At 57.8% G+C, this 19,709-nt stretch overlaps 1 protein-coding gene across 5 annotated transcripts in view; it reads left to right on the top strand.

Moving 5' to 3' along the window:
* Positions 1-19,709, top strand: part of LOC101681560 (basement membrane-specific heparan sulfate proteoglycan core protein) — a 98,799-nt gene that overhangs the window by 26,586 nt on the left and 52,504 nt on the right. For 3 of the 5 annotated variants that reach the window (XM_045063926.1, XM_045063925.1, XM_045063924.1), the window contains exons 2-14: positions 6,568-6,703; positions 7,253-7,297; positions 13,275-13,384; positions 13,493-13,551; positions 13,820-13,980; positions 15,103-15,153; positions 15,597-15,725; positions 15,960-16,214; positions 16,304-16,423; positions 18,184-18,315; positions 18,439-18,583; positions 18,677-18,828; positions 18,918-19,064. In XM_045063926.1, coding sequence (XP_044919861.1) covers positions 6,568-6,703; positions 7,253-7,297; positions 13,275-13,384; positions 13,493-13,551; positions 13,820-13,980; positions 15,103-15,153; positions 15,597-15,725; positions 15,960-16,214; positions 16,304-16,423; positions 18,184-18,315; positions 18,439-18,583; positions 18,677-18,828; positions 18,918-19,064 — 1,642 coding nt within the window. The remainder of the gene's footprint in view (positions 1-6,567; positions 6,704-7,252; positions 7,298-13,274; positions 13,385-13,492; positions 13,552-13,819; positions 13,981-15,102; positions 15,154-15,596; positions 15,726-15,959; positions 16,215-16,303; positions 16,424-18,183; positions 18,316-18,438; positions 18,584-18,676; positions 18,829-18,917; positions 19,065-19,709) is intronic. The other 2 variants (XM_045063928.1, XM_045063927.1) reach the window with 1 other exon arrangement.

The raw sequence follows: 19,709 nt of genomic DNA, 5'->3' as shown, positions 1-19,709 counted from the left end.
CCCCTTGCCTTAGCTGTGTGACCTTGGGTAGGTGGCTTCACTTCTCTGAGCTTCTTTCTTTATCTGTAAATTGGGGACGGTGGTGGATGGTGGAGGAGCCGGTACCTGCTTGAGGGGGCTGTGCGTTTGCACGAGATAAGCCCTGTGAAAACCTGATCTCGGCACCTGCGCCCTGGAGCCCTTGCTGTGCCTCTGCCATCCTCCTTATTTGGTGGTGGTAATGGGGGGGATCGTGGTTCTTCCCGGCTAACTGGCTGGCAAAGGTCCTGCACCTTGGGAGCCTGAGTGTGGGAAGCTGGCAGGCCTCCCGTGTGGCACGGGCAGGGTAGGCATGCCAGAGGACGCTGTGGCCACCTCGTTTCCGGCCCGGCGCCCCTCTTAGCCTGCCAGGGGATTAAAGGCCTTTTGGCCTTTGTGTCAGGCTCACCCGCCCCTGGCAGTTTGCACGACAAAGTGCTGCCCTGACAGATTCCTTCCCCTATGCTGTCTGCTGCCCATAGACAGGGCACTGGGTAGTCTGGGGGTAGGGCGGGCACCTTGACCCTGTATCTGGGGCCCAGGCTGTTGCAGAGCCAGGGAGCACTGGTTGTGAAGTGACCTGGGAGCCAGTATTGTAACAGAGGGGGAGGGAACTTCTCCGGGTGCGTGTCCTTCCCTGAAGACCCAGGGGCCCCGGATGGGGGAAGGGACACTGAGGCAGGGCCTGTGCTGGCAGAAGGCAGGTGTGCAGGCAGGGGCTCGCTTGTCCCCCCGCCCCCGTATAGTCTCTGGATTTCGATGCGGTGAGCTCACTCCAGCCCAGATGCCTGGAGCCTTGCCCTGGGCAGCTGCAGCTACCCTGGGGACTGCGGTGCTCAGACCTTCCTGCCCAGCTGTGGGGGTGGCGGTGGGCTCAGCCCAGGCCTGGGCTGTGGGGAGGGGGCAGTGGGTGGGCTGCCCAAGTCATCCGTGAATAATACTCCGGAGCAGCCCCAAGCCCTCTGGATCCTCCTCGGAGCCAGCAGATATCTTGAGCTTCGGCCCCAAGCTGCGTCGTCACCCACAGCCTGGGTGCCACCCTACCAGCCAGCCTGGAGCTTAGGAGGCAGGGCCAGAGCCTTCCCCCACATTCCAGACCTGGAGGCCAAGCATGGGCCTGAACCCATACCCCGTGCTGCCATGCATCCCTTCTTGTCCATACCCACCCCTCACCTCTACTCTGCCCCTTGCATGCTACTCATTCTAGCACTTACTGAGCTCTTACTGTATACAGGGCATCAAGCTACGTGCCTCACATGCCTTCAGCTTCCTTTACACGGTGATCCTCTGCGAGCCTCCCTTTGCTCATCTGCCAAATGGAACTGGTCATGCACCCGAAACCCAGGGAGTCATAGGCGCTTTGGAATTCGGAAGTTTCTAGATAGGAGAACGGTTGCATAGAAGCGGTGAGAACACTCAGTGGAGTCTGGGGCAACGCCCGTCGTGAAACGCGGTCACGTTGCTGCAGCAAAACCTACAGCTCCTCACCCGGAGTGGAGTAAATAGGATGTTAATAGCTTCCTGTCAGTTTGGGTCAGGACTTGGCACTGAATGAGCTTGTTATAAACTCATTTTAAAAAAGAAAACACTGAGTTTTCAGAGCTCTTTGGCTTTCCCTTACTGCAGACGAGGGATCACGGCCCAGCAGCGCCGGCCCTGCCCCGGTTGCTGCAAAGAGTCACCGAGGTGGTCCACATGGTGCTGAGGCTGGGGACCGGCCTGAGAAAGCCCTCAATGGAGCCAGCCCGTTCCTGTTGTCACCTCCTCCCTGTGCCGCCGCCTTCCTTGATGTTAACAACACCAAAAACACTTATCTGCACATGTACCCTTTGCAAGGCCCACAACCCTCACTTAGGGACTTCCTGAAAAATCCCAGACCCCATATCCCGCATCTGTATCTGCACCTCCCCCTGTCCCCCAGACCTTCTCCACCTTCTGTGCCCCTCTCTAAAGGCTCCCCCTTTCCCCTCCATGCTGAGTTCTTCCCAGCTAGCCTTGGATCTGTCTTCATCCTCACTCAGGCCAGGAGAGGAAGGTCCAGCTTCCGTCCCTTGTCCCAAAGGGTCTCTGTAGGACTTGGACCTGGAGACCTGTGTGCACCCTCATCCCCACCAGGAAGGCCCGGACACAGCCCAGCCTCAGGGAGCGGTCTCCCAGAAGTTCTCCACCTGTCTGGGTCCCCCTTTCCCCTGCGCCCCACGGGGGGGCCACCGTGCCCACACCCCTGCTCCAAGCAATTGTTCCCAGCACACTAAAACAGTCCTTTGGCCTTGGTTTATATGAGTCAGCTGCTTCCACTTCCCCCACCAGGAACCTGCCAGGTCTGGAAAATCCCCCTCTCTGCTTGGCTCCTTCCTCTCTGGCCCAAGTCGGCCTTCTGGACCCCTCCTCTCCGGCCCCGCCATCCGGCTCCAACGCCTGCCTGAGTACTGCGTTCCTCTGGGAGGAAGCTGGGCTTTCTCATTGCCGGAGATGGGCTGCAGGGCAGGAAACCTGGGTTCTATTTCTGCCTTTGACCTTGGAGCCACCAGTGGCCCTCTTGGGACGTTAGACCACTGGTAGCTCAGGCATCCCATGGGCCATCCTGGGAGCCAGTTGGGTTGTGGATGGGAACCGACCAGCCCTGGACATCTTGATCCTGCCCCCTGCTTAGACCTCAAGGCCAGCCTGCAGGCCCAGCCTCAGCCCTGCCTCTTTCCTGGTTAACAGATGCAGAATCCAGAGATCCTGGGTCTGTCCTGGTTCTGCCTGCCACTCACCTGGGCAAGTTACATGGGAAAGCAAGGTGTTGTTCCCTCCTCTGTGAAAGGGGGCCTTTCACACCTGCTCAGCCACCTCAGGGGTCATGGTCAAGGTCCAATGACACTAAGATGGAGGAAATGCTCTGTAGACTGTGAAACAGCACTGTGGTTGAAAGGTTTCGTGGAGTCACTCTCAGTGACCTCAATTACTTCCGGCAAAAGCTTAAACATTGGAACCAAACCACCAGAGGTCAAATCCCAGCTCTGCCACCTGCTAGATTTTCAAGTAGATAACCCGACCGCTCTGTGTCCCCATCCCTACAGTGGTCTGTTTAACACCTATAACCTGGGTTCACGTTTATAAACATCCTTAAAGGAGTGCCTGGTGTATAGTAAGTGATTAATACATGTTAGCTCTTTCTGTTCCCAAGTAGACCCCAGACTTTCCAGATCTGAATCCAAGTTCCCTTCTGTGGTCAAGTCTCAGGCTCCTTTGGGCTCTTTCCGGGAGCCTCTTTCCGGTCTGGCTCCTTCTCGCCTCCCAGATGTGAAATACAGCTGCTAGAACCTTTTGATCTTTAGCTTTTCTCAAATGAAGCCTCTGCTCTTGCTGGGTTGGCCCTCGCTGCAGGCCCTGATCTGACCCGGGAAACTCGGGCCCTGGGGAGGGGCTGCAAGCAAGGGTAGGCTGGCATGTGGAAGGGCCCGTTCCCTGGAGTCCCTGGGGTGGGATGGCTTCTATCCGGGCCCGACACGCTCTGGATTCTCTTACTCCTCTCACTGCAGATGTGTGTTCCTGACATTTTTTCCAAGTCGAATCTCACTTTGCTATTTCCTCTCTGGTCCTGACACCGCCCTCCCCGCCCCCGCCCCCCCCACCCCCGCCCTCCCAGCTCCAGGCCTGAGAGAAGCTCTGGACCTTGCTCACCACCAGAGTTTCCCTTCCCAGATGGCAGTGTCTAGGGGGTGCCGGGAATCTCTGCGCCCCATGCACACCCCCGACAGCCTGGCTTGCAGAGGGAGGGGGAAAGGTGTGGCATTGACATAGAGGGAGAACCCTTCTCAGGTGGGATGTCTCTAAGCCTGCCCGTCTAACCTCTTCCATGCCCCTAGGCCAGTCTTAGCCTCACACTGCCCTTAGGTCAGCCAGGGCCTGCTCTGAACCCCCTTCCCACCCACTGGGAACACTGCCCTCTACTCACAGTCATGGAAAGAGGGAGAACCCCTCGTGGGGGATTGATCTTGCGGTTCTTAGCCAGTGAGTCAGAGTTCTCTGTGCGCACGCCACTCCATCCCTCCCTCCTGGATGAGAAGGAGCCCCGGAATCTATTTCTCACCAGCTCCTGGAGGTTCTAAAGTTCATTCCTGGATACAGACCCAGTCTGGGCCTAGGCCAGAAGTCTGCTGGCCACCTAGGACGGGGATGGGCATTTGTCTGGAGAGAGGGTGGGGAAGGAAAAGGAACCGGAGGAGGGGTTTGCCCCCTGGACGGGAGGGGAAGGGGCTCTAGGCCATGAGAATGGTAAGTCATGGGCAGTGCAGACCTTGCACAAGACTTGGTAGCGCGGTAGATACAAAGGTGACTAAATGACCCTGCCCCCAAGTTGCTCCCAGCCTAGGAAGAGAGACTGTGTGTAGATTGCATGGGAGCAGGTAATGCCTCCAAAGCAAGTCTAGTTCAGGAAGCAGCTAGACTTGATAGGAGAGGACATTTGATCACTCACTCATTCATTCATTCATTCATTCAAGTAGTTATTCAACATGGGGCCCCTGCCTTCAGGATGTTTCCGTTCTAGTGGAGATGCAGGTGATTAGAGTGTGAGCCCAGAGTGCCCAGTACCCAGTGTGGGCACAGAGGGGACTGTGAAGGCCAAGGGTCAGGACAAAGTCTCCCAGAAGAAACTGTCTTTTTAAAAAATTTAATTTAATTTAATTTAATTTTGTCATCTTTCTTGAGGTACAAATTATATACAACAAAATGTACCCATTTTAAGTGTACAGTTCAGGGGCGCCTGGGTGGCTCAGTGGGTTAAGCCGCTGCCTTCGGCTCAGGTCATGATCTCAGGGTCCTGGGATCGAGTCCCACATTGGGCTCTTTGCTCAGCAGGGAGCCTGCTTCCTCCTCTCTCTCTCTCTGCCTGCCTCTCTGTCTACTTGTGATCTCTCTCTGTCAAATAAATAAATAAAATCTTTAAAAAAAAAAAAAGTGTACAGTTCAATCACGAGAGGTATGTCCCCAGAGAACTGGCACTCCAAAAGGTTCCCTTGTGTCCTTACCCGGTCAGCCTGCCCCACCCCTGGTCCCGGGCAACTAGTGACCTGTCACTGAGGGTTAGACCATCTCTCCACTACAGCTTCATATAAGTGGAGCCCCACAGAATGTCGCCTTCTGTGTCTGGCATCTTTCCTCATGTGTGACTGAGTTCGGCTGTGTTGCTGTAAATGTCAGTAATTCATTCCTTTTTCTTACTGAACAGTTAGAGGAGGTGATGGTGAGCTGAATTTTGGAGGGTAACTTAGTCCGATAAACAAAGGGAGGAAGGGCATTCGAGCAAAGGGACCACGCGAGAAAAGGCCAGAGGCTGCAGGGTCATGGGCTGGGCAAAGCTGGGGGCTGTAGGGAGGGAGAGAGACTGGCCGTCTCATTGTTTTCCTTCTCCTCCTTGGGCCTCTTTCCTGTTACCTTCACCTTGTCTAGCCAGTGAGGGCTGGGTCTGGCTTTCACAAGCCAGACCATTTCCTTCTGGCTGGTTTGGGCTCCCCAGGGAGGGCCGAGGCTAGGGCAGGGCCTGAGATACTCGCACCAGGTTCTCTGGGGCTGGACATGCATTACGGGACCACAGAGTATCACAAATATGCACGCTGGTGCTTGGGGGCTCTGGGGTTCCCGCAGGCTCCCCCTGGGCTTGTGTTTTCCTCTACGGTATCTGATAAAACTCATTTGGAAACATCTTGATCTTATCTGAGAGGCAAGAGGCACTCACTGCCCATACCCTGACCTGAGAGAGGCAGGTGTGATGGCCGCCAGGGCCCTTCTGCTCTGGCCTGCAGGGTGCAGGGTCTCAGCACGCCCTCTGTGGAACTTGTGCTGGGCTCAGCATCAGCCTGAGGTCACACAGAGTTGACACCACGCCTGTCCTGCCCCCATCCCGCCCAGCCGCTGGACTCCACTCCCGCTGCTGGGAGCACAGATGAGCTTGTCATTGTGGCCACGAGGGCCGGAGCGGGTTGTCCAGCATGGCTGGAATGTGTTTCCTGTGGCTTGGAACTTTGGAGGCCAGACTGAGGCCAAAAGAGGTGGCCAAGATGGCCTGATGGGAAGCTGTCATTGGAGACAGCAGCCGCAGTGGGCTCCCCCTTGATTTCTGTCTCTGTCCTATCCATCCTGACCCTGGCTACCCTTCGTGCCTGTGGCCTCCCTCTTTGCTGGCTCAGGTTACCCGTTACCTGCCTGTGGTCCCCTGTCTACTGCCTGGTGTCCTGGATGACCCTTACTTTCTCGAAGGAAGACGAGTCAGTCATCACTTACCAATGTGATTTTAATGTCTATTTATATGAGGATTCTTTCAGACTCAGTGAATTTGCAGGGTTGGGCTCTGAGGCCTGTAAGGGTGAATGGGGCTTTGGGGGAAACAGAGTCAAAATGAGTAGTTCAGCCCCAGCCTGACTCTCTTAGCCAAACCACATCTGAGTAAACCACTCCACGGCTTTGGGGGTGGGACTCGGGGTCCCGCTTGAAGTGAGGAGAGGGGTCCTGGGCTTGGCGGGGGCTGGAGAACGTGACCATCGACTGTGTGCTCTCCTGCAGGTGGCCCGCGGGCTGCAGGCGTATGATGGCTTGTCTCTGCCCGAGGATGCAGAGACGGTATCGGCGGGCCGGGCTGGCTGGAGCTACTCAGACCTCTCTGACGACGAGGACTTGCTGGCTGACGAGGCCTCTGGAGGTGAGCAGAAGGTTCTGGTGGCAGGGAGCAGAAGAGGTGAGGGGGTGGAGGCGGGGTTCTTCCCACCCGTCCTTAGAGGGGCCCTAGGAAGCTGGCCCAAGGGGGCGACTCCAGAGATGATAGCATCCTAAGCCTCATCCGGATCCTCCACTCACAACCTGTGTGACCCTGGGATGACAGCTGCTCCCCACAGCCCAGGATGATGAGGACTGACAGGGAGGTGGCAGACAAGGCACAGCAGAGGACAGTGACCGCCCCGCACTGCACCCTGGCCTGGCCTCGCCTGGTGGCCAGTGTGACCGGGCCCATCCTATCCCAGCGCGGGCAGACAGTCAGGTCCCCAGAGTGTACGGCCTTGGTCCGTGCCCTCTCCGACGGAGGCTTCTGAGTGGACTTTTCCCGGCCAGCCTCCCCAGGCATGGGGAGGAGGCGACAGTTCTCGGCTTTCATGACCTGGCACATGACATGCCGGGGCCCCGAACCGTGCCCGACACCCAGTAGATGTCCAATAAATGCCTGTTGCCACACACACCTCTCTTCTGCTTGCAGATGAGCTGGGGAGTGGGGACCTGGGCAGCGCGGACTTTCAGATGGGTAAGTTGCTAAGGGCATAGGCCCCCCTTCCTGCTCCCCACAGAAGCCCCAAAGCAGGGCTTTCCTACCACAGAGGTCCTGTCTCAGGAGCCGAGGGCCTCAAGGGCTCCGTGGGCCTGCCGTGCAGGTGGTCTCATACTTGCCCAGTGACAATCATGTGACATGACTGGCAGGTCCCCACGAGTCAGGATGTGTAGGCTGTGTGGTCGTCTGTGCCCAAGGGACAAGGCTTAGGGCCACAGGCAGAATATGTCCGGTTATAATAGGTGCTGAAAGCCAGAAATGCAGCATTCAAAGGAAAATTCTCATCTCCCAGAGCAACTCCACTGTGGGGTCCTTCCCTAGATCCCTTCTTCGGGGTGCAGAGCTGGGGACCCCAGGCGGGGTTGGCCAGGTAAGGGTGCTATTTAGCTCAGGACATTTGGGGAGGCCAACTAGGGGTGGAAGTAGCCTCACCCTGGACCCGGGAGGGACCCTGCCTTTAGGTTGGGTCACCTGCTGGGAAGCCAAGGGTTCCTGGGTTCGGGAAGAAGGCTGGGCTTGGTGGAGAGACGAGTATCAGGCCTCCATCAGCGGCTCACGCTGCCAGCACGCAGTGCACAGTGGAGCTGGGGCCAGGCCAGCACTGGGCCTCAGAGTCCCTCCTTCTTCCAACCCCAGCATTCCGGGTAGAGAAGGAACTATTGGATGGCAAAGCCCAACAGCTCTGTATGGTTCCTGCTGAGCACCCTGTAGTCAGGGCCAAGGGTGGAGCTCAGCTCAGATGGCCACAAGGCAGCCAGTGGCTCCCACAGGGGTGGGCCTTCACCTCTCCGGGGTGGTGACCCTACCTTTGGTGCATCAGGGGCATTCGTATGCCTGAGGGTTGTGTCCTACCTGGGCAAGTACAGACAGGAGGGTTGGCCCCTGTATGTCCTGGTCCTGACCATGACCTCCCAGCCCCTGGAACTCGGATCGTGCCTGAAGCTTTTCCCCATGTAGGTCCTTCTAGGGCTGTAGGAAGCCCGGGAGCTGCCTCTTGCTAAAGCGAGGCCTGTCTGCGGGGGCCCTGGTCCTGTCCCTACGTTCCATTTGGAAATGTCTGTGGCCCCTGCCGTGGGGCTGTCAACCACCACAGCTCTGAGGAGCCCATGCTAGCCTTCCTCCCCCGTGAGAGGCAGCTGCAAGGGCAGGAGGGGTCAGAGGTGGGAGAAGGGGTTGAGAATGGAGAGCAGCAGCCGGGCAGGGCCTGCTAGCCGGGCAGAGGTCTGCGCTTGTGAGTGGGTCCTATCCGTGGGAAGACACAGGGCCTCAGACCCTCCAGGCCTGGCCCTGGCATCGGCCCGCCACCCTTGGGGCAGGTCCAGGCAGCTGGGCCGAGTCTGAGGCCTGGAGTCAGCAAGTGGGTCTGTCATTCCCAGGGTCTCTGTGTGCTCACTTCAGCCTTGCCCCATGCTGGGAAGCAGGGGAAGCAAGGGCCGTCAGAGACGGGGTTACACCGGCCATGCCCCTTGCCTGGGGCCCAGCCCAGTACCCTGAAGCTGAGCCCCTGAGATGGTACCCTAGCCCACTCCCGCAGCCTCTGGCCCTGCCCCACTTTTTGCACGCCAGTACCCCAACGTGGCAGACAGCCCCTCGCTCGGACATCCCCTCTCTGGGATCCCCGCCCAGCTCCTCTCTCGTGTCTGGCCTGCTCCGACACCCCTCGGGGCCTCCTGCTCCCCTCCTCCCCTGCCTTGGCCTGTCTCTGTCCTCTTTGTTTCATCTGTGCTTTGTCCTCCTGTCTCCTTCTGTCTTTCTCCATCGCTGTCTTTCCCTCTCTCCCTTCCTTCTGTGTCTCAAACCTTGCTCTCCTTCTTCCCCTGCTTTCTCTCTGCATCCCCGTCATTCCCTTCTGTCTGTCTGTTTCTGTCTTTTCCCATCTCCATCTCTCCCTCTGGTCCCCTCTCCCTCCCTTGCTGTCCTTCCTGGCCACTCTCTCTGCAACTCTGCTCTGCAGGCCCCGGGCTACCCTCCTGTGGCTGATGGGGAGTCTCCGCCCAGTTCAGTGAGGCCAGGGCGACCTGGGGGTGTCCCTCTGTCTCCCTCCCCATTCCTTACCACCCCCCTTCCTCCCCAGCCTCTATTTTATCACACGCAAAGTTCTGAGGGACTTTCTTTTTGAGTCTGAGGGCCTGGCCGGCCCCTGCCCAGGACATAGCCAGGCCCCATCTAAACACAGTGGGTGGGTTCCCTAGGGTTCCCCCACCCTGGGCACTGCTAGGACAGGGATGAATGCAGCCACCCCACCCCCCCAGGAACAAGGCCCTAGAGGCTGTAGGCCACTTGTACTCCCCTCAGGACTGGCTGATTCAGGGCCCACCCAAGGGACCCAGGGGCCCTCAGGGCTGGGGTTCAGGGGCCTGGGTGTGTGGCAGAGGAGTTTCGCAGCAGGGAGTTGATGGGATCGTTGCTTTGGGGCAGGGGTGGTCCCGTGTTGTTCCCCACCCCCACCTGGGCACAGGCAGCTCCTGGCCTTCTGCTCCTCCAGCCTCTGTCTCCAAGTGAGGTGTCTGGTTCAGGTCAAGATGAGGGCCAGGAGGGAGATGGCTGGCCGGGGTGGGCACCCAGAGAGCACACCCACCCGGGGCAGCTTCACTCTCTTATAATACCCTCAGCTCTGGGGCCTGGTTCCTGGGACAGACGGGGCTTTACCTCCTGCCCTCAGCCCTCAGACGCTGGTCGTAGGGAGGCAGTTCAGGGTGGAAGAGGGAGGGTGCTCGCCCTGACCTACCCCTGGTCTGGGAGGAGGAGGCAGGGGTGGGGTCAGCCTGGAGGGTCCGCACCCTTCCCAGGGCCCAGGAGAAAGGGGCTTTGTGGAGCCCTGGCCCCCTCCCCCAGGATCCAGCACATTCCTGGGCAGAGGCCCGGCCTCCTCGCCCGCGCTGGGCCATGGGGCTGAGGCCAGGGGCTGGAGGGGCTCTCAATGGGCCTCTGTGCCTGTTCACAAGGGGCCTCTGTGGCCGAGCTCACGGCCTCCACGCTTCGACCCACAGAGCCCCACCCACCCGGCCCCCAGGAGCCCAGCCCAGCATGGTCCCTGTGTTTCAGGGCACGAGCACCCTCCCTCAGTGTAGGAGTCCCCTCCTGCCCCATCCTGACACCCCAGGGCTTGCTTAGCCCAGGCCACAGAGGGAGAGGGTCCTTGCTTGGGGGGCGTGTGCACCTGGGGGCCTGGCCAAGTGCAGGGGCACAGGGAACGGGCCTTGTGGTCAGGCCCACCCAATACTACCCCCTGCTCTACTGGCCTCACCCTGTCATCAGTCCCCTCTCTGAGCCCCTTCTGCCTCAGGGCCTTTGCAGCTGCTGTACCCTCTCCCCAGAATGCTCTTCCCCCAGATTCTCCTCCATGGCTCACTCTCTTCCTTCAGGGATCCCCTTTGAGGAGAGTCCTTCCCTGGCCCCCCCTGGAACATAGCACCCTACCCCGATCCCAGCACACCCTCTGCCCCAGCCCTGGTTCTTTCCCCAGAGGCCACGTATTTCTTGCTCATTTGTTTCCTTTCTCCTCCCACTAGAAAATCATCTCCGTGGGGACAGGAATGGTCATATGTGGAGTTCACAGCCAGACCCTCTGCCCTGAGAACACCACCAACCACGTAGTAGGCCATCAATATAGATTTGTTAGAGGAATAAATGCCTCTCTCAGATGAGAGGTAATAAAACCAAATCCATCCCTCGGGTTTGTTGTAATTAGAGGTAACCCAGGCAGCCCCGAGTACTCACCCAGCACGGTCAAAAATGTACTTTACGATTCTGAGCTTAAGCTTCACAAGAACCCTCGGGGGTGGGGACTGCTGTTACACGCATTTTACACGCAAGGACACTGAGGCTCATCCTCGGGGGTGAAGCATATCACACGAGGTCACAGGGCTGTAAGTGGCAGTTTTACTCCAGCAGCTAAGCTGTTAACCACATCACTGCCTCTCACACAGTAAGAGCTCACGTTATCTGGAACTGACTGTGTGCCGGAGTCCGTCCTAAGCATTTACACACATTTTGATATTTGTAACTCATTAACTTGGCAATTATAATTAACACCTAAATTCAGGAACATTATAAGATTTAATGCCTAAAATATCTTGTACATAGTAGGGGCTCAAGAAACAGTGTGTGTGTGTGTGTGTGTGTGTGTGTGTGTGCGCGCGCGTGTGTGTGTGTACACGTACACACTAGTCTATGTATACAGTAAACATATGTTATAGACCGAGTCAGCATCTACTACATGTCAGGCTCTGTTCTAAGAGCCCCATATGAGTGCTTACGTGTGTATGTATATGAGTCATTCCCAGCTCATATTAACTCATATTTATAACTGCTGCGTGAACTCATGAGCATTGTATGTAATGTGTATAAAACATTATACAGGGGCGCCTGGGTGGCTCAATGGGTTAAGTGTCTGCCTTCGGCTCAGGTCATGATCCCAGGGTCCTGCGATCCAGCCCCACACTGAGCTTGTTGCTTCTCCCTCTTCCACTCCCTCTGTGCTTTCTCTCTCTTTCTCTCTCCCTCCTCTCTCTCAAATAAATAAATAAATCTTTAAAAAAACAACAGCAACAAAACTTTATACATATCATGGGGCACCTGGGTGGCTCAGATGTTAAGCGTCTGCCTTCGGCTCAGGTCATGGTCCCAGGGTCCTGGGATCGAGCCCTGCGTTGGGCTCCCTGCTCAGTGGAGAGCCTGTTTCTCCCTCTTCCACTCCCCTTGCTTGTGTTCCCTCTCGCTGTCTCTCTCTCTCTCCATCAAATAAATAAAATCTTTTAAAAAACCCGACTTTATACATATCATATATGTATAGTAGGTGCTTAGAAACAGTTGTATGTGTACGCCCACACTGATCTGATATGAATTTATTAAGTCATCACATCTTAGGCGCCAACTGTGTGCCAAGCCCTACACTGGCTCTGGGGATGCAGGGGTGAATGCAATCCAGGGCTGCACTCCTCTTCGGGTTCGTGGTCTAGCAGGGGACAGAAGGGAGGGGACACCAATTCCCGATCCTCTAGCACCTGCTCTGTGCCAGGCGCCACATCTACGTGCTCGGGGAGATGGTGTATGTGAGCATGATGTCATTTATTCCCTCTAGCTCTCCAGTGCAGTCAATGTAATTAATTAAATTAATTAATATTAAATTAATAATATTAATAATAAAACATTAATATTTATTATTTAACATTTAATTATTTATTATTATTTATTTATTTATTTATTTATTTATTGTTGCTTATTATTTAACATTTAATATTAAATTAATATCCTCGTCAGACCGAGGAGGAAACAGAAGCTCAGAGAGGTGAGTTCAGTGCTGCAGTGTGGCTGACCTCAGAAGCAATGGTTTTCACCATGAATCCCTATAGTCCATGTGTCACCGGGCAGGATCTATGCAGTGCAGGGTGGAAGGTGCTCTGATGGGGGAAGCGCAGGGGCTGGGGGTCCAGACCAGGTCTCTCTAACATGGCCAGGGTTGAGCGAGGAAGGCAATTCAGGCGATCTTCTTTGAGGAGGTGATGGTTGAGCCAAGCCCTGAGGGTTGAGTAGAACCAGCCACAGAAGAGTAGGGAAGCATGTCTCAGTCACTCGTGGCTGATCCCTGTGCCAGGCCAGCCTCTTCTAGAAGCCAGCTCTTTTTTTCCAGCATTCTCTGTGCCGTTGGGGGTGGGGGTGGGGTCCTCTTTTGCAACATCACTTAGCTTCTGGGTCAGGCTGCTTCCCCGATGATTGAAGCCCCCTCACTCGAAGGTGGAGGCCTCGGCTTTGACCCTGGGCAGGACTGCCAGGGCCACTGTGACAAGTACTCATACGGGCAGTGCTGGGCATGGCTGTGGACACCCAGGGGTCAGCCTGGGCAGAAGGCCTCTAGAGACCATCCCTGAGTTTCCTGCCGCTGGCCTAGCTGCCTGAGGCCACCGCCTACCAGGCCGGGCCCCTCATGGTGATACCCCACTCCTCTCCACAGTTTATTTCCGGGCCCTGGTAAACTTCACCCGCTCCATCCACTACAGCCCCCAGCTGGAGGATGCGGGCTCCGAGGAGTTCCGGGAGGTGTCCGAGGCGGTGGTAGACACGGTGAGGGGAAGGGGAAGAGGCCTGAGAGTGCCCCGAGAATGGGGGAGCGGGCGGCCCTGGGACGAGGTGAGGATGTCTGGAGGCTGATGGTGCTGTGTTGCTTCCCAGCTCGAGTCAGAGTACTTGAAGATTCCTGGGGACCAAGTTGTCAGTGTGGTGTTCATCAAGTGAGAAGGGTCCCCTGGGGGCCGGAGAGGGACCGGGGCGGTGGGGGCGACAAGAAGGGGAAGGAAGAGAAGCCAAATGGAGTGCATCTTTGTTGGAGCAAGTTCAGGAATTTGGGAAGACAGTTTAGACCTTAAATTGCCCCATTCGGGTCCGGGCTGTCCAGGGACAGGGAAAGAGGAGGTCAGGCCTGAGCTTCAGGCTGGGGGCTGAGGGAGGAGCTGAGGCCACGGACTCACCAGCTCCCCGGCCCCCCTGCCCCATCCCCAGGGAGCTGGACGGCTGGGTCTTTGTGGAGCTGGACGTGGGCTCGGAAGGGAACGCGGACGGGGCTCAGATTCAGGAGGTGCTGCACAGGGTCATTTCCAGCGGCTCCATCGCCTCCTACATCACCTCCCCCCAGGGCTTCCAGTTCCGTCGCCTGGGTACAGGTAAGCCCATCCTGGGACCTGGGGCACTTCCTCGTGTCTCAGACTTGTGGGGCCCCTTCCAGGGTCCCCACCATGGGCTCTTCTAGCGTGGGGCCTGTACACCGCTAGGGATAGGGAGCTCACTACCCCATCAGTCTGCTCCCTCAGTCTCTATGCAGCCCTGGTTGGGTTTCAGTGTAATCTTGTAACCTGTTTCCTCGAACTGGTGCCCAATTAGACCCAATTTCTGCTCTCCCCCCTCTCTCTCTAGACCTCCATACATTGACAGTTAGGTGAGAATTCCTTTCTACATACAGTACTTTGAGACCAAACACTTACGTATTTAATAATAACAGAACAGACATGTATGGAATGCTAACTGGAGGCTAGGCACTCAGTTAAGGCCCTTAATATCCAGCTTCCCATTCAGCCTTCATCATTCCTACAAAGTAGACAGTCTTCCTCTTTTAGAGATTAAGGGACGGAGACCCAGAAAGGACAAGTGGCCTGTCCCATTCACCTGGGCAGTAGTGGAAAAGCCAGAACTGACACCAAGCCCCATGTCCATGCCAGTCTTGCCAGAACCTTTGGCGAGAGGAGATGAGTCCCCACAGAGAGATCGAGAAACTGGGCCATAGTCACACAGCTTTCAGATATAAAGGCCTGGCCTTCAAGCTCTCAGTCAGCCCGGGTTTCTTTACATGGCACCCTGTCTCCTGTTCGGACTCCCAGACCAGACAGGCCCTGTTCATTCCCCCACAGGCCCTGCTTCTCAGCCCGACTCCATCCCTGTCTCTCCCCCAGGGAAAATCTCCAAGACATCACCCTCCCTGACTCAGGGGAACTCAGAACTGAACACACTCTTTCCCTCCTGTGGGGTCGCCCAATCAGAAAAATTACATCGAAACCATCACCTCCCTTGTTCTTCACACAAAACCCCAAAGAATACACCTAAAGTTCAAGTGTGCTCTTTTGGTATTCCCCAGCCCCAGATCTGAAGATTTCTGGGCACCCAGCCTTCGTCTCCCCACATTTTAGGGAGGCTCCCTAGCTAGGGATAGTGGGACGGGCCTGGTTTGGCCCCGCAGCCCATGGCTCCCAGGTCCCACGTGGGGCCAGTGCTGATCACACCTTCCTTTCCAGCACAGACACCCCCGCCCCCTCTGGCCGCCGTGGCGGCCGCAGTGACACCAGGTGAGAGTGTAAGCCAGACCTAGGCCCAGCCAGGTACCTGGACGAGTTCCTGGATGGCGGGGAAGGAAGGAGGAGGGCGAGATGGCCGGGCAGAGCCCACAGCCGCCCCTTCAGCCTTTCCCCGCATCCTCCCTGGGCCAGCTTGTGGCCTGCATGCGTGTGATGTGGTATTCGCATGCGTGTGGCTTGTTAACTGCGTGTGGGGTTTCTGGAAGGCATGGGTGAGGCCACCGCCACATGTCCCATGCCCCGTGTGTGCTGTGATGTATCTACCCTGTGCTCCTCTGCCTCGCTGAAGTCTGCCAGAAACCAAATAGCCAGACACAGGGCACCAAAGCCTGCTCCCAGCCACGCAGTGCCTGTGCCACCCACAAGTTCCGCCCCGCACACCGCCCCCCCCCTTCCCCCGCACCGTCCCTCTGACTCTCCTCCTACCCCCGCAGTGCCCCAGGTCTCGCGAGTCTGCACCGAGGCCGAGTTTGCCTGCCACAGCCACAACGAGTGCATAGCCCTGGAGTATCGCTGCGACCAGAGACCTGACTGCAGGGACATGTCTGATGAGCTCGATTGTGGTGAGGGGCCATCCAGGGCCACCAGGGACCCACAGACACCAGGTGGGCCAGCATGCACCTGGCCCCCAAGTCCAACAGGAGCTGGGAGGGTTTGGTACAGGCGGGGGGGGGGGGCAGGGATGCGGGAGGGGCACTGGCAGGGAGGTATGGGGAGGGCCAGCAGAGCATGGGGGCGAGGGGTGAGGAGCCACATGCCGCCACCCTGTGCCAACACCAGGAGGGCTCTGTCCACAGAGGAGCCAGTCCCAGAGCTCAGCTCCGTACCGCCCGCTCTGGTGGAGACGCCACCCTTAGTGCCCCGGCTAGAGGCGACCACCCCACAGCAGCTCCCAGGCTTGCCCACTCCCCAGCTGCTGGCCCCCAGTCCAGGCAGGCCTCTGCCCTGTGGGCCTCACGAGGCGACCTGCCGCAGTGGGCACTGCATCCCCAAAGACTACGTCTGTGACGGGCAAGAGGACTGTGAAGACGGCAGTGACGAGCTCAGCTGCGGTGAGGACCGGATGGTGGAGAGCCGGCTGCGGGGGGGGCATGGGAGTGGCTGGGGGAGGCCGCTGGCTGAACCGAGCCCGGTCCCCCAGGCCCCGCACCGCCCTGTGAGCCCAACGAGTTCCCCTGTGCGAACGGACACTGCGCCCTCAAGCTGTGGCACTGTGACGGGGACTTTGACTGTGAGGACCGCACCGACGAGGCTGACTGCCGTGAGTGTGCCCAGGGCCCGCCCCCCCCACCAGGCCAGCCTCCCTGCCCCAGCCCTGCCTGCAGCATGGTCTGCTCTCCCTGAGAGAGCACAGGCTCTGGGGACAGACTTGAAGGTTCCTCTCTCTCTACCCCCAGCGGTGAGGGCTCTTGGCTTTGAACTGAGCTTTGTAGGAATCCATGTGGCCAGACTGCCTGTGGCCAATGTCTCCTTGTTTCTTTTCTGTAGTTTGTTGTCATAGATCTTCTCTGTGTTATTTATGCTTGGGTAGGGGTCAGACAAGTGCCCAAGAGGGCTTGATAGCCCAGTGTCCCCTAACGATGGGACATTTGGCATATGTGGGAGCCAGAAACTTTCCCTGATGGGCATAGGGCTTCTTCACAGCGAGCTAGTTCGGACTTTTCTGGACATCGTCTGCCCAGCTCTTTGTGGTCTCCCCGTTACCTCGTCCATCGTTCACCTGTCCATCCATCCATTCACCCAACTCTCCGTCCGTCCGCTGTCTACACAGCCCTTCATCCATCTGTCCACCCATCAACCTAGGATCCTTCCCTCCTCCTAGCCACCTATCCCCATCTACCCAGCTGACCTCCATCCATCCTTCCAGTCAATGTTAAGGCCATTCTGGCAGTTAAATGGCTGACCCTGGAGAGCATCTAGAGTGTCCTTCCCTGTAGGTGAAGCCTGGGGTTTGGTAGTCTGAGATTGAGGATAATTTTCAAACCACTTCTCTGTGATCCCGGGTCACGTGCCCGGGTGCATGTGGACATTCCTTCCGTCCGCCGGTCCAGCTCCTCCCTGCCGTCCTCTGCCCCACATCGGTGCCGAGAGAAGCAGCAGCATTCTGCAAAATAACAGAGCTTTCTGATGTCCTTCCCGTGGCTCCGAGCTTCCCTGACCAGACAGCCCCTTGGGAAAGAAAATAATTGAGGGCTTTAGTTGAAAAGCCCTTCTCAGCTGGGGAAAAAAATCAAAGGAGGCCGCAAGTCCTTCTTGGCAGAGCACAGGACAGAGAATGTGAAAGCCGAGTGGCCTTGGGAACTCCTGGACTGTTGGGACAGAAGCCCCAGGCTGGCCAGTAGGTGGCTGCCTCCTGGCTTCTTCTCACTTCTTTCCCTGTGCCCTCTCCTTCCTCGCCTACACCACTCTGCCTGCTCTCTCTGGTGCATGTGTCTGTCTCAAAGTCAGTCTCCCCGAGGAAGGATGTCAGTCACTGTCTACTAAAGATGCCCAGCTAGGGGGCCCAGCCAACCCCAGGCCTCGGGCCAGTCCCCGGGTGGCGGTCTCAGACCAGGTGGCAGCCCTGGGCCAGAGGAGTATGGAGCAGCGAGTTTCGGGCTGTGGCAGACCCCTTGCAAGGCCTTTCTGTGAGAGGGCACCGCACCAGGCATCACCTGGTGTCTAGGGAGGCCGGTCAATTTGCCTGTGCCTTTGGCAGAGGTCTTGGCCTTCTGAGGCTGGCTGAGTATGGAGGGAACTGAGTGACTGTGCTGTCCCAGGTATAACTCTTTTTGAGTGGGGTGGGGAGAGGGTAATGTGACGAGCCATCCGATGGCTCGCTGATGACAGCTGGCAATGTTGGGGTAACAGTGTGTGGATCTCATCAGGGCAGCTGTGTGTCACGTGGGTGAGAAGAGAGAGTGACCCTAGGGACACCAGGGGAAGGTGGGCAGGGTTGACTGTCGGGTCTGGGTAGGGAGTGGGGGTGACCCTCCCTGAGGGCAGTGCTTGCTGCCCATACTGCCCGGCTCTGTCCCCTAGCTGCCAAGCGCCCCGAGGACGTGTGCGGGCCCACGCAGTTCCGCTGTGTGTCCACGAACACGTGCATCCCGGCCAGCTTCCACTGTGACGAGGAGAGCGACTGTCCCGACCGAAGCGATGAATTTGGCTGCAGTGAGCAGGGGCCCTGGGAGGGGGGGGTCCCGTGGCCCAGTCCACAGTCTCAGCCCTGCTCTCCACCCCCTCTCCTCCTCCCTTTGCCCTTTACATCCCTCACTCGTGCTCTGGCCTCCCCAGTGCCCCCCCAGGTGGTGACTCCTCCCCAGGAATTCGTCCAGGCTTCCCGGGGCCAGACAGTGACTTTCACCTGCGTGGCCATTGGTGTCCCCACCCCCATCATCAACTGGAGGCTTAACTGGGGTCACATCCCCTCTCATCCCAGGTATGGTTCTGAGCCTGGGCAGGGTCCGGGGAGATGGGGGACGCTGGGCCAGGGGCGCTGGCCTGACCCCACCACTGTCTCGGGGCCTTCCAGGGTGACAGTGACCAGCGAAGGAGGCCGTGGCACGCTGACCATCCACGATGTGAAAGAGGCAGACCAGGGGGCCTACACCTGTGAGGCCATGAACGCCCGGGGCATGGTGTTTGGCATTCCTGACGGTGTCCTGGAGCTCATTCCAAAGCGAGGTACAGCCGGTGGGCAGACGGGCCCCAGATGGGGAGCCGGGACTGCTTGCTGGTGACCGGCTGCAACCCGCTCCCATGCCACCCGCCAGGGCCCTGCCCCGATGGGCACTTCTACCTGGAGCCCACCGCCTCCTGCCTGCCCTGCTTCTGCTTTGGGGTCACCAGCGTGTGCCAGAGCAGCCGCCGCTTCCGGGACCAGATCCAGCTACGCTTTGACCGGCCTGATGACTTCAAGGGTGCGTCAGTGGGTGGACAGGAGGGCGGCGCTGTGGGAGTGCAGGGGCAGGCACCAGGCCTAGAGAGGAGGAAGAGAGGGGAGAGCAGCATCCGCTGGCAGCTGGGGCCAGGTTCAAGGACAGGCACGGGCAGGGGAGGGGAGCCTGTAAGAGCAGCACTTCAGGGGAAACATACGTTTTAGGAAAAGCCAAGTCCATACTCGTCTGCCTGCTTGGGTTATGAAGAAGACAGGCTCTGGGGTCAGATCCCTGATGTAAATCCTGATGATCTCTTGCCACCTGTGCCCTTGGTCAGGTGACCATCCTGTGTCTCCAGTTCCTCATCTACAGAATGGGGAAAAAATAAGAACTACCTCCCTCAGGGTTGGAAGGACTTAACAGGTTAACCTATATAAGCCACTCAGAATCGAGCTCAGTCCACGCCGAGGGCCCCGTGCATACTCTCTGACGTCCTTGTCATCATTTACAGCATCGTCATCCCCAGAGACTAAGAGGTGCCCATGTCCCCAGAGCCAGGCGTGGGCATCTTCTCAGCCTGGAGCTGACCTCTAGTTATGCCCGTTACTGTCTGTGCGACCCTTGGCTTCTCCAGGCCCGTTTTCCCGAACCCAAGGGCGGGCAGCCAGACTCCGTTCTCTCTGGCTC

Source organism: Mustela putorius, unplaced genomic scaffold (assembly GCF_011764305.1).
Source record: "Mustela putorius furo isolate JIRA1106 unplaced genomic scaffold, ASM1176430v1.1 tig00003853_pilon_pilon_pilon, whole genome shotgun sequence".
Classification (NCBI taxonomy): Eukaryota; Metazoa; Chordata; class Mammalia; order Carnivora; family Mustelidae; genus Mustela; species Mustela putorius.
This window is presented reverse-complemented; position numbering and strand designations above follow the sequence as displayed.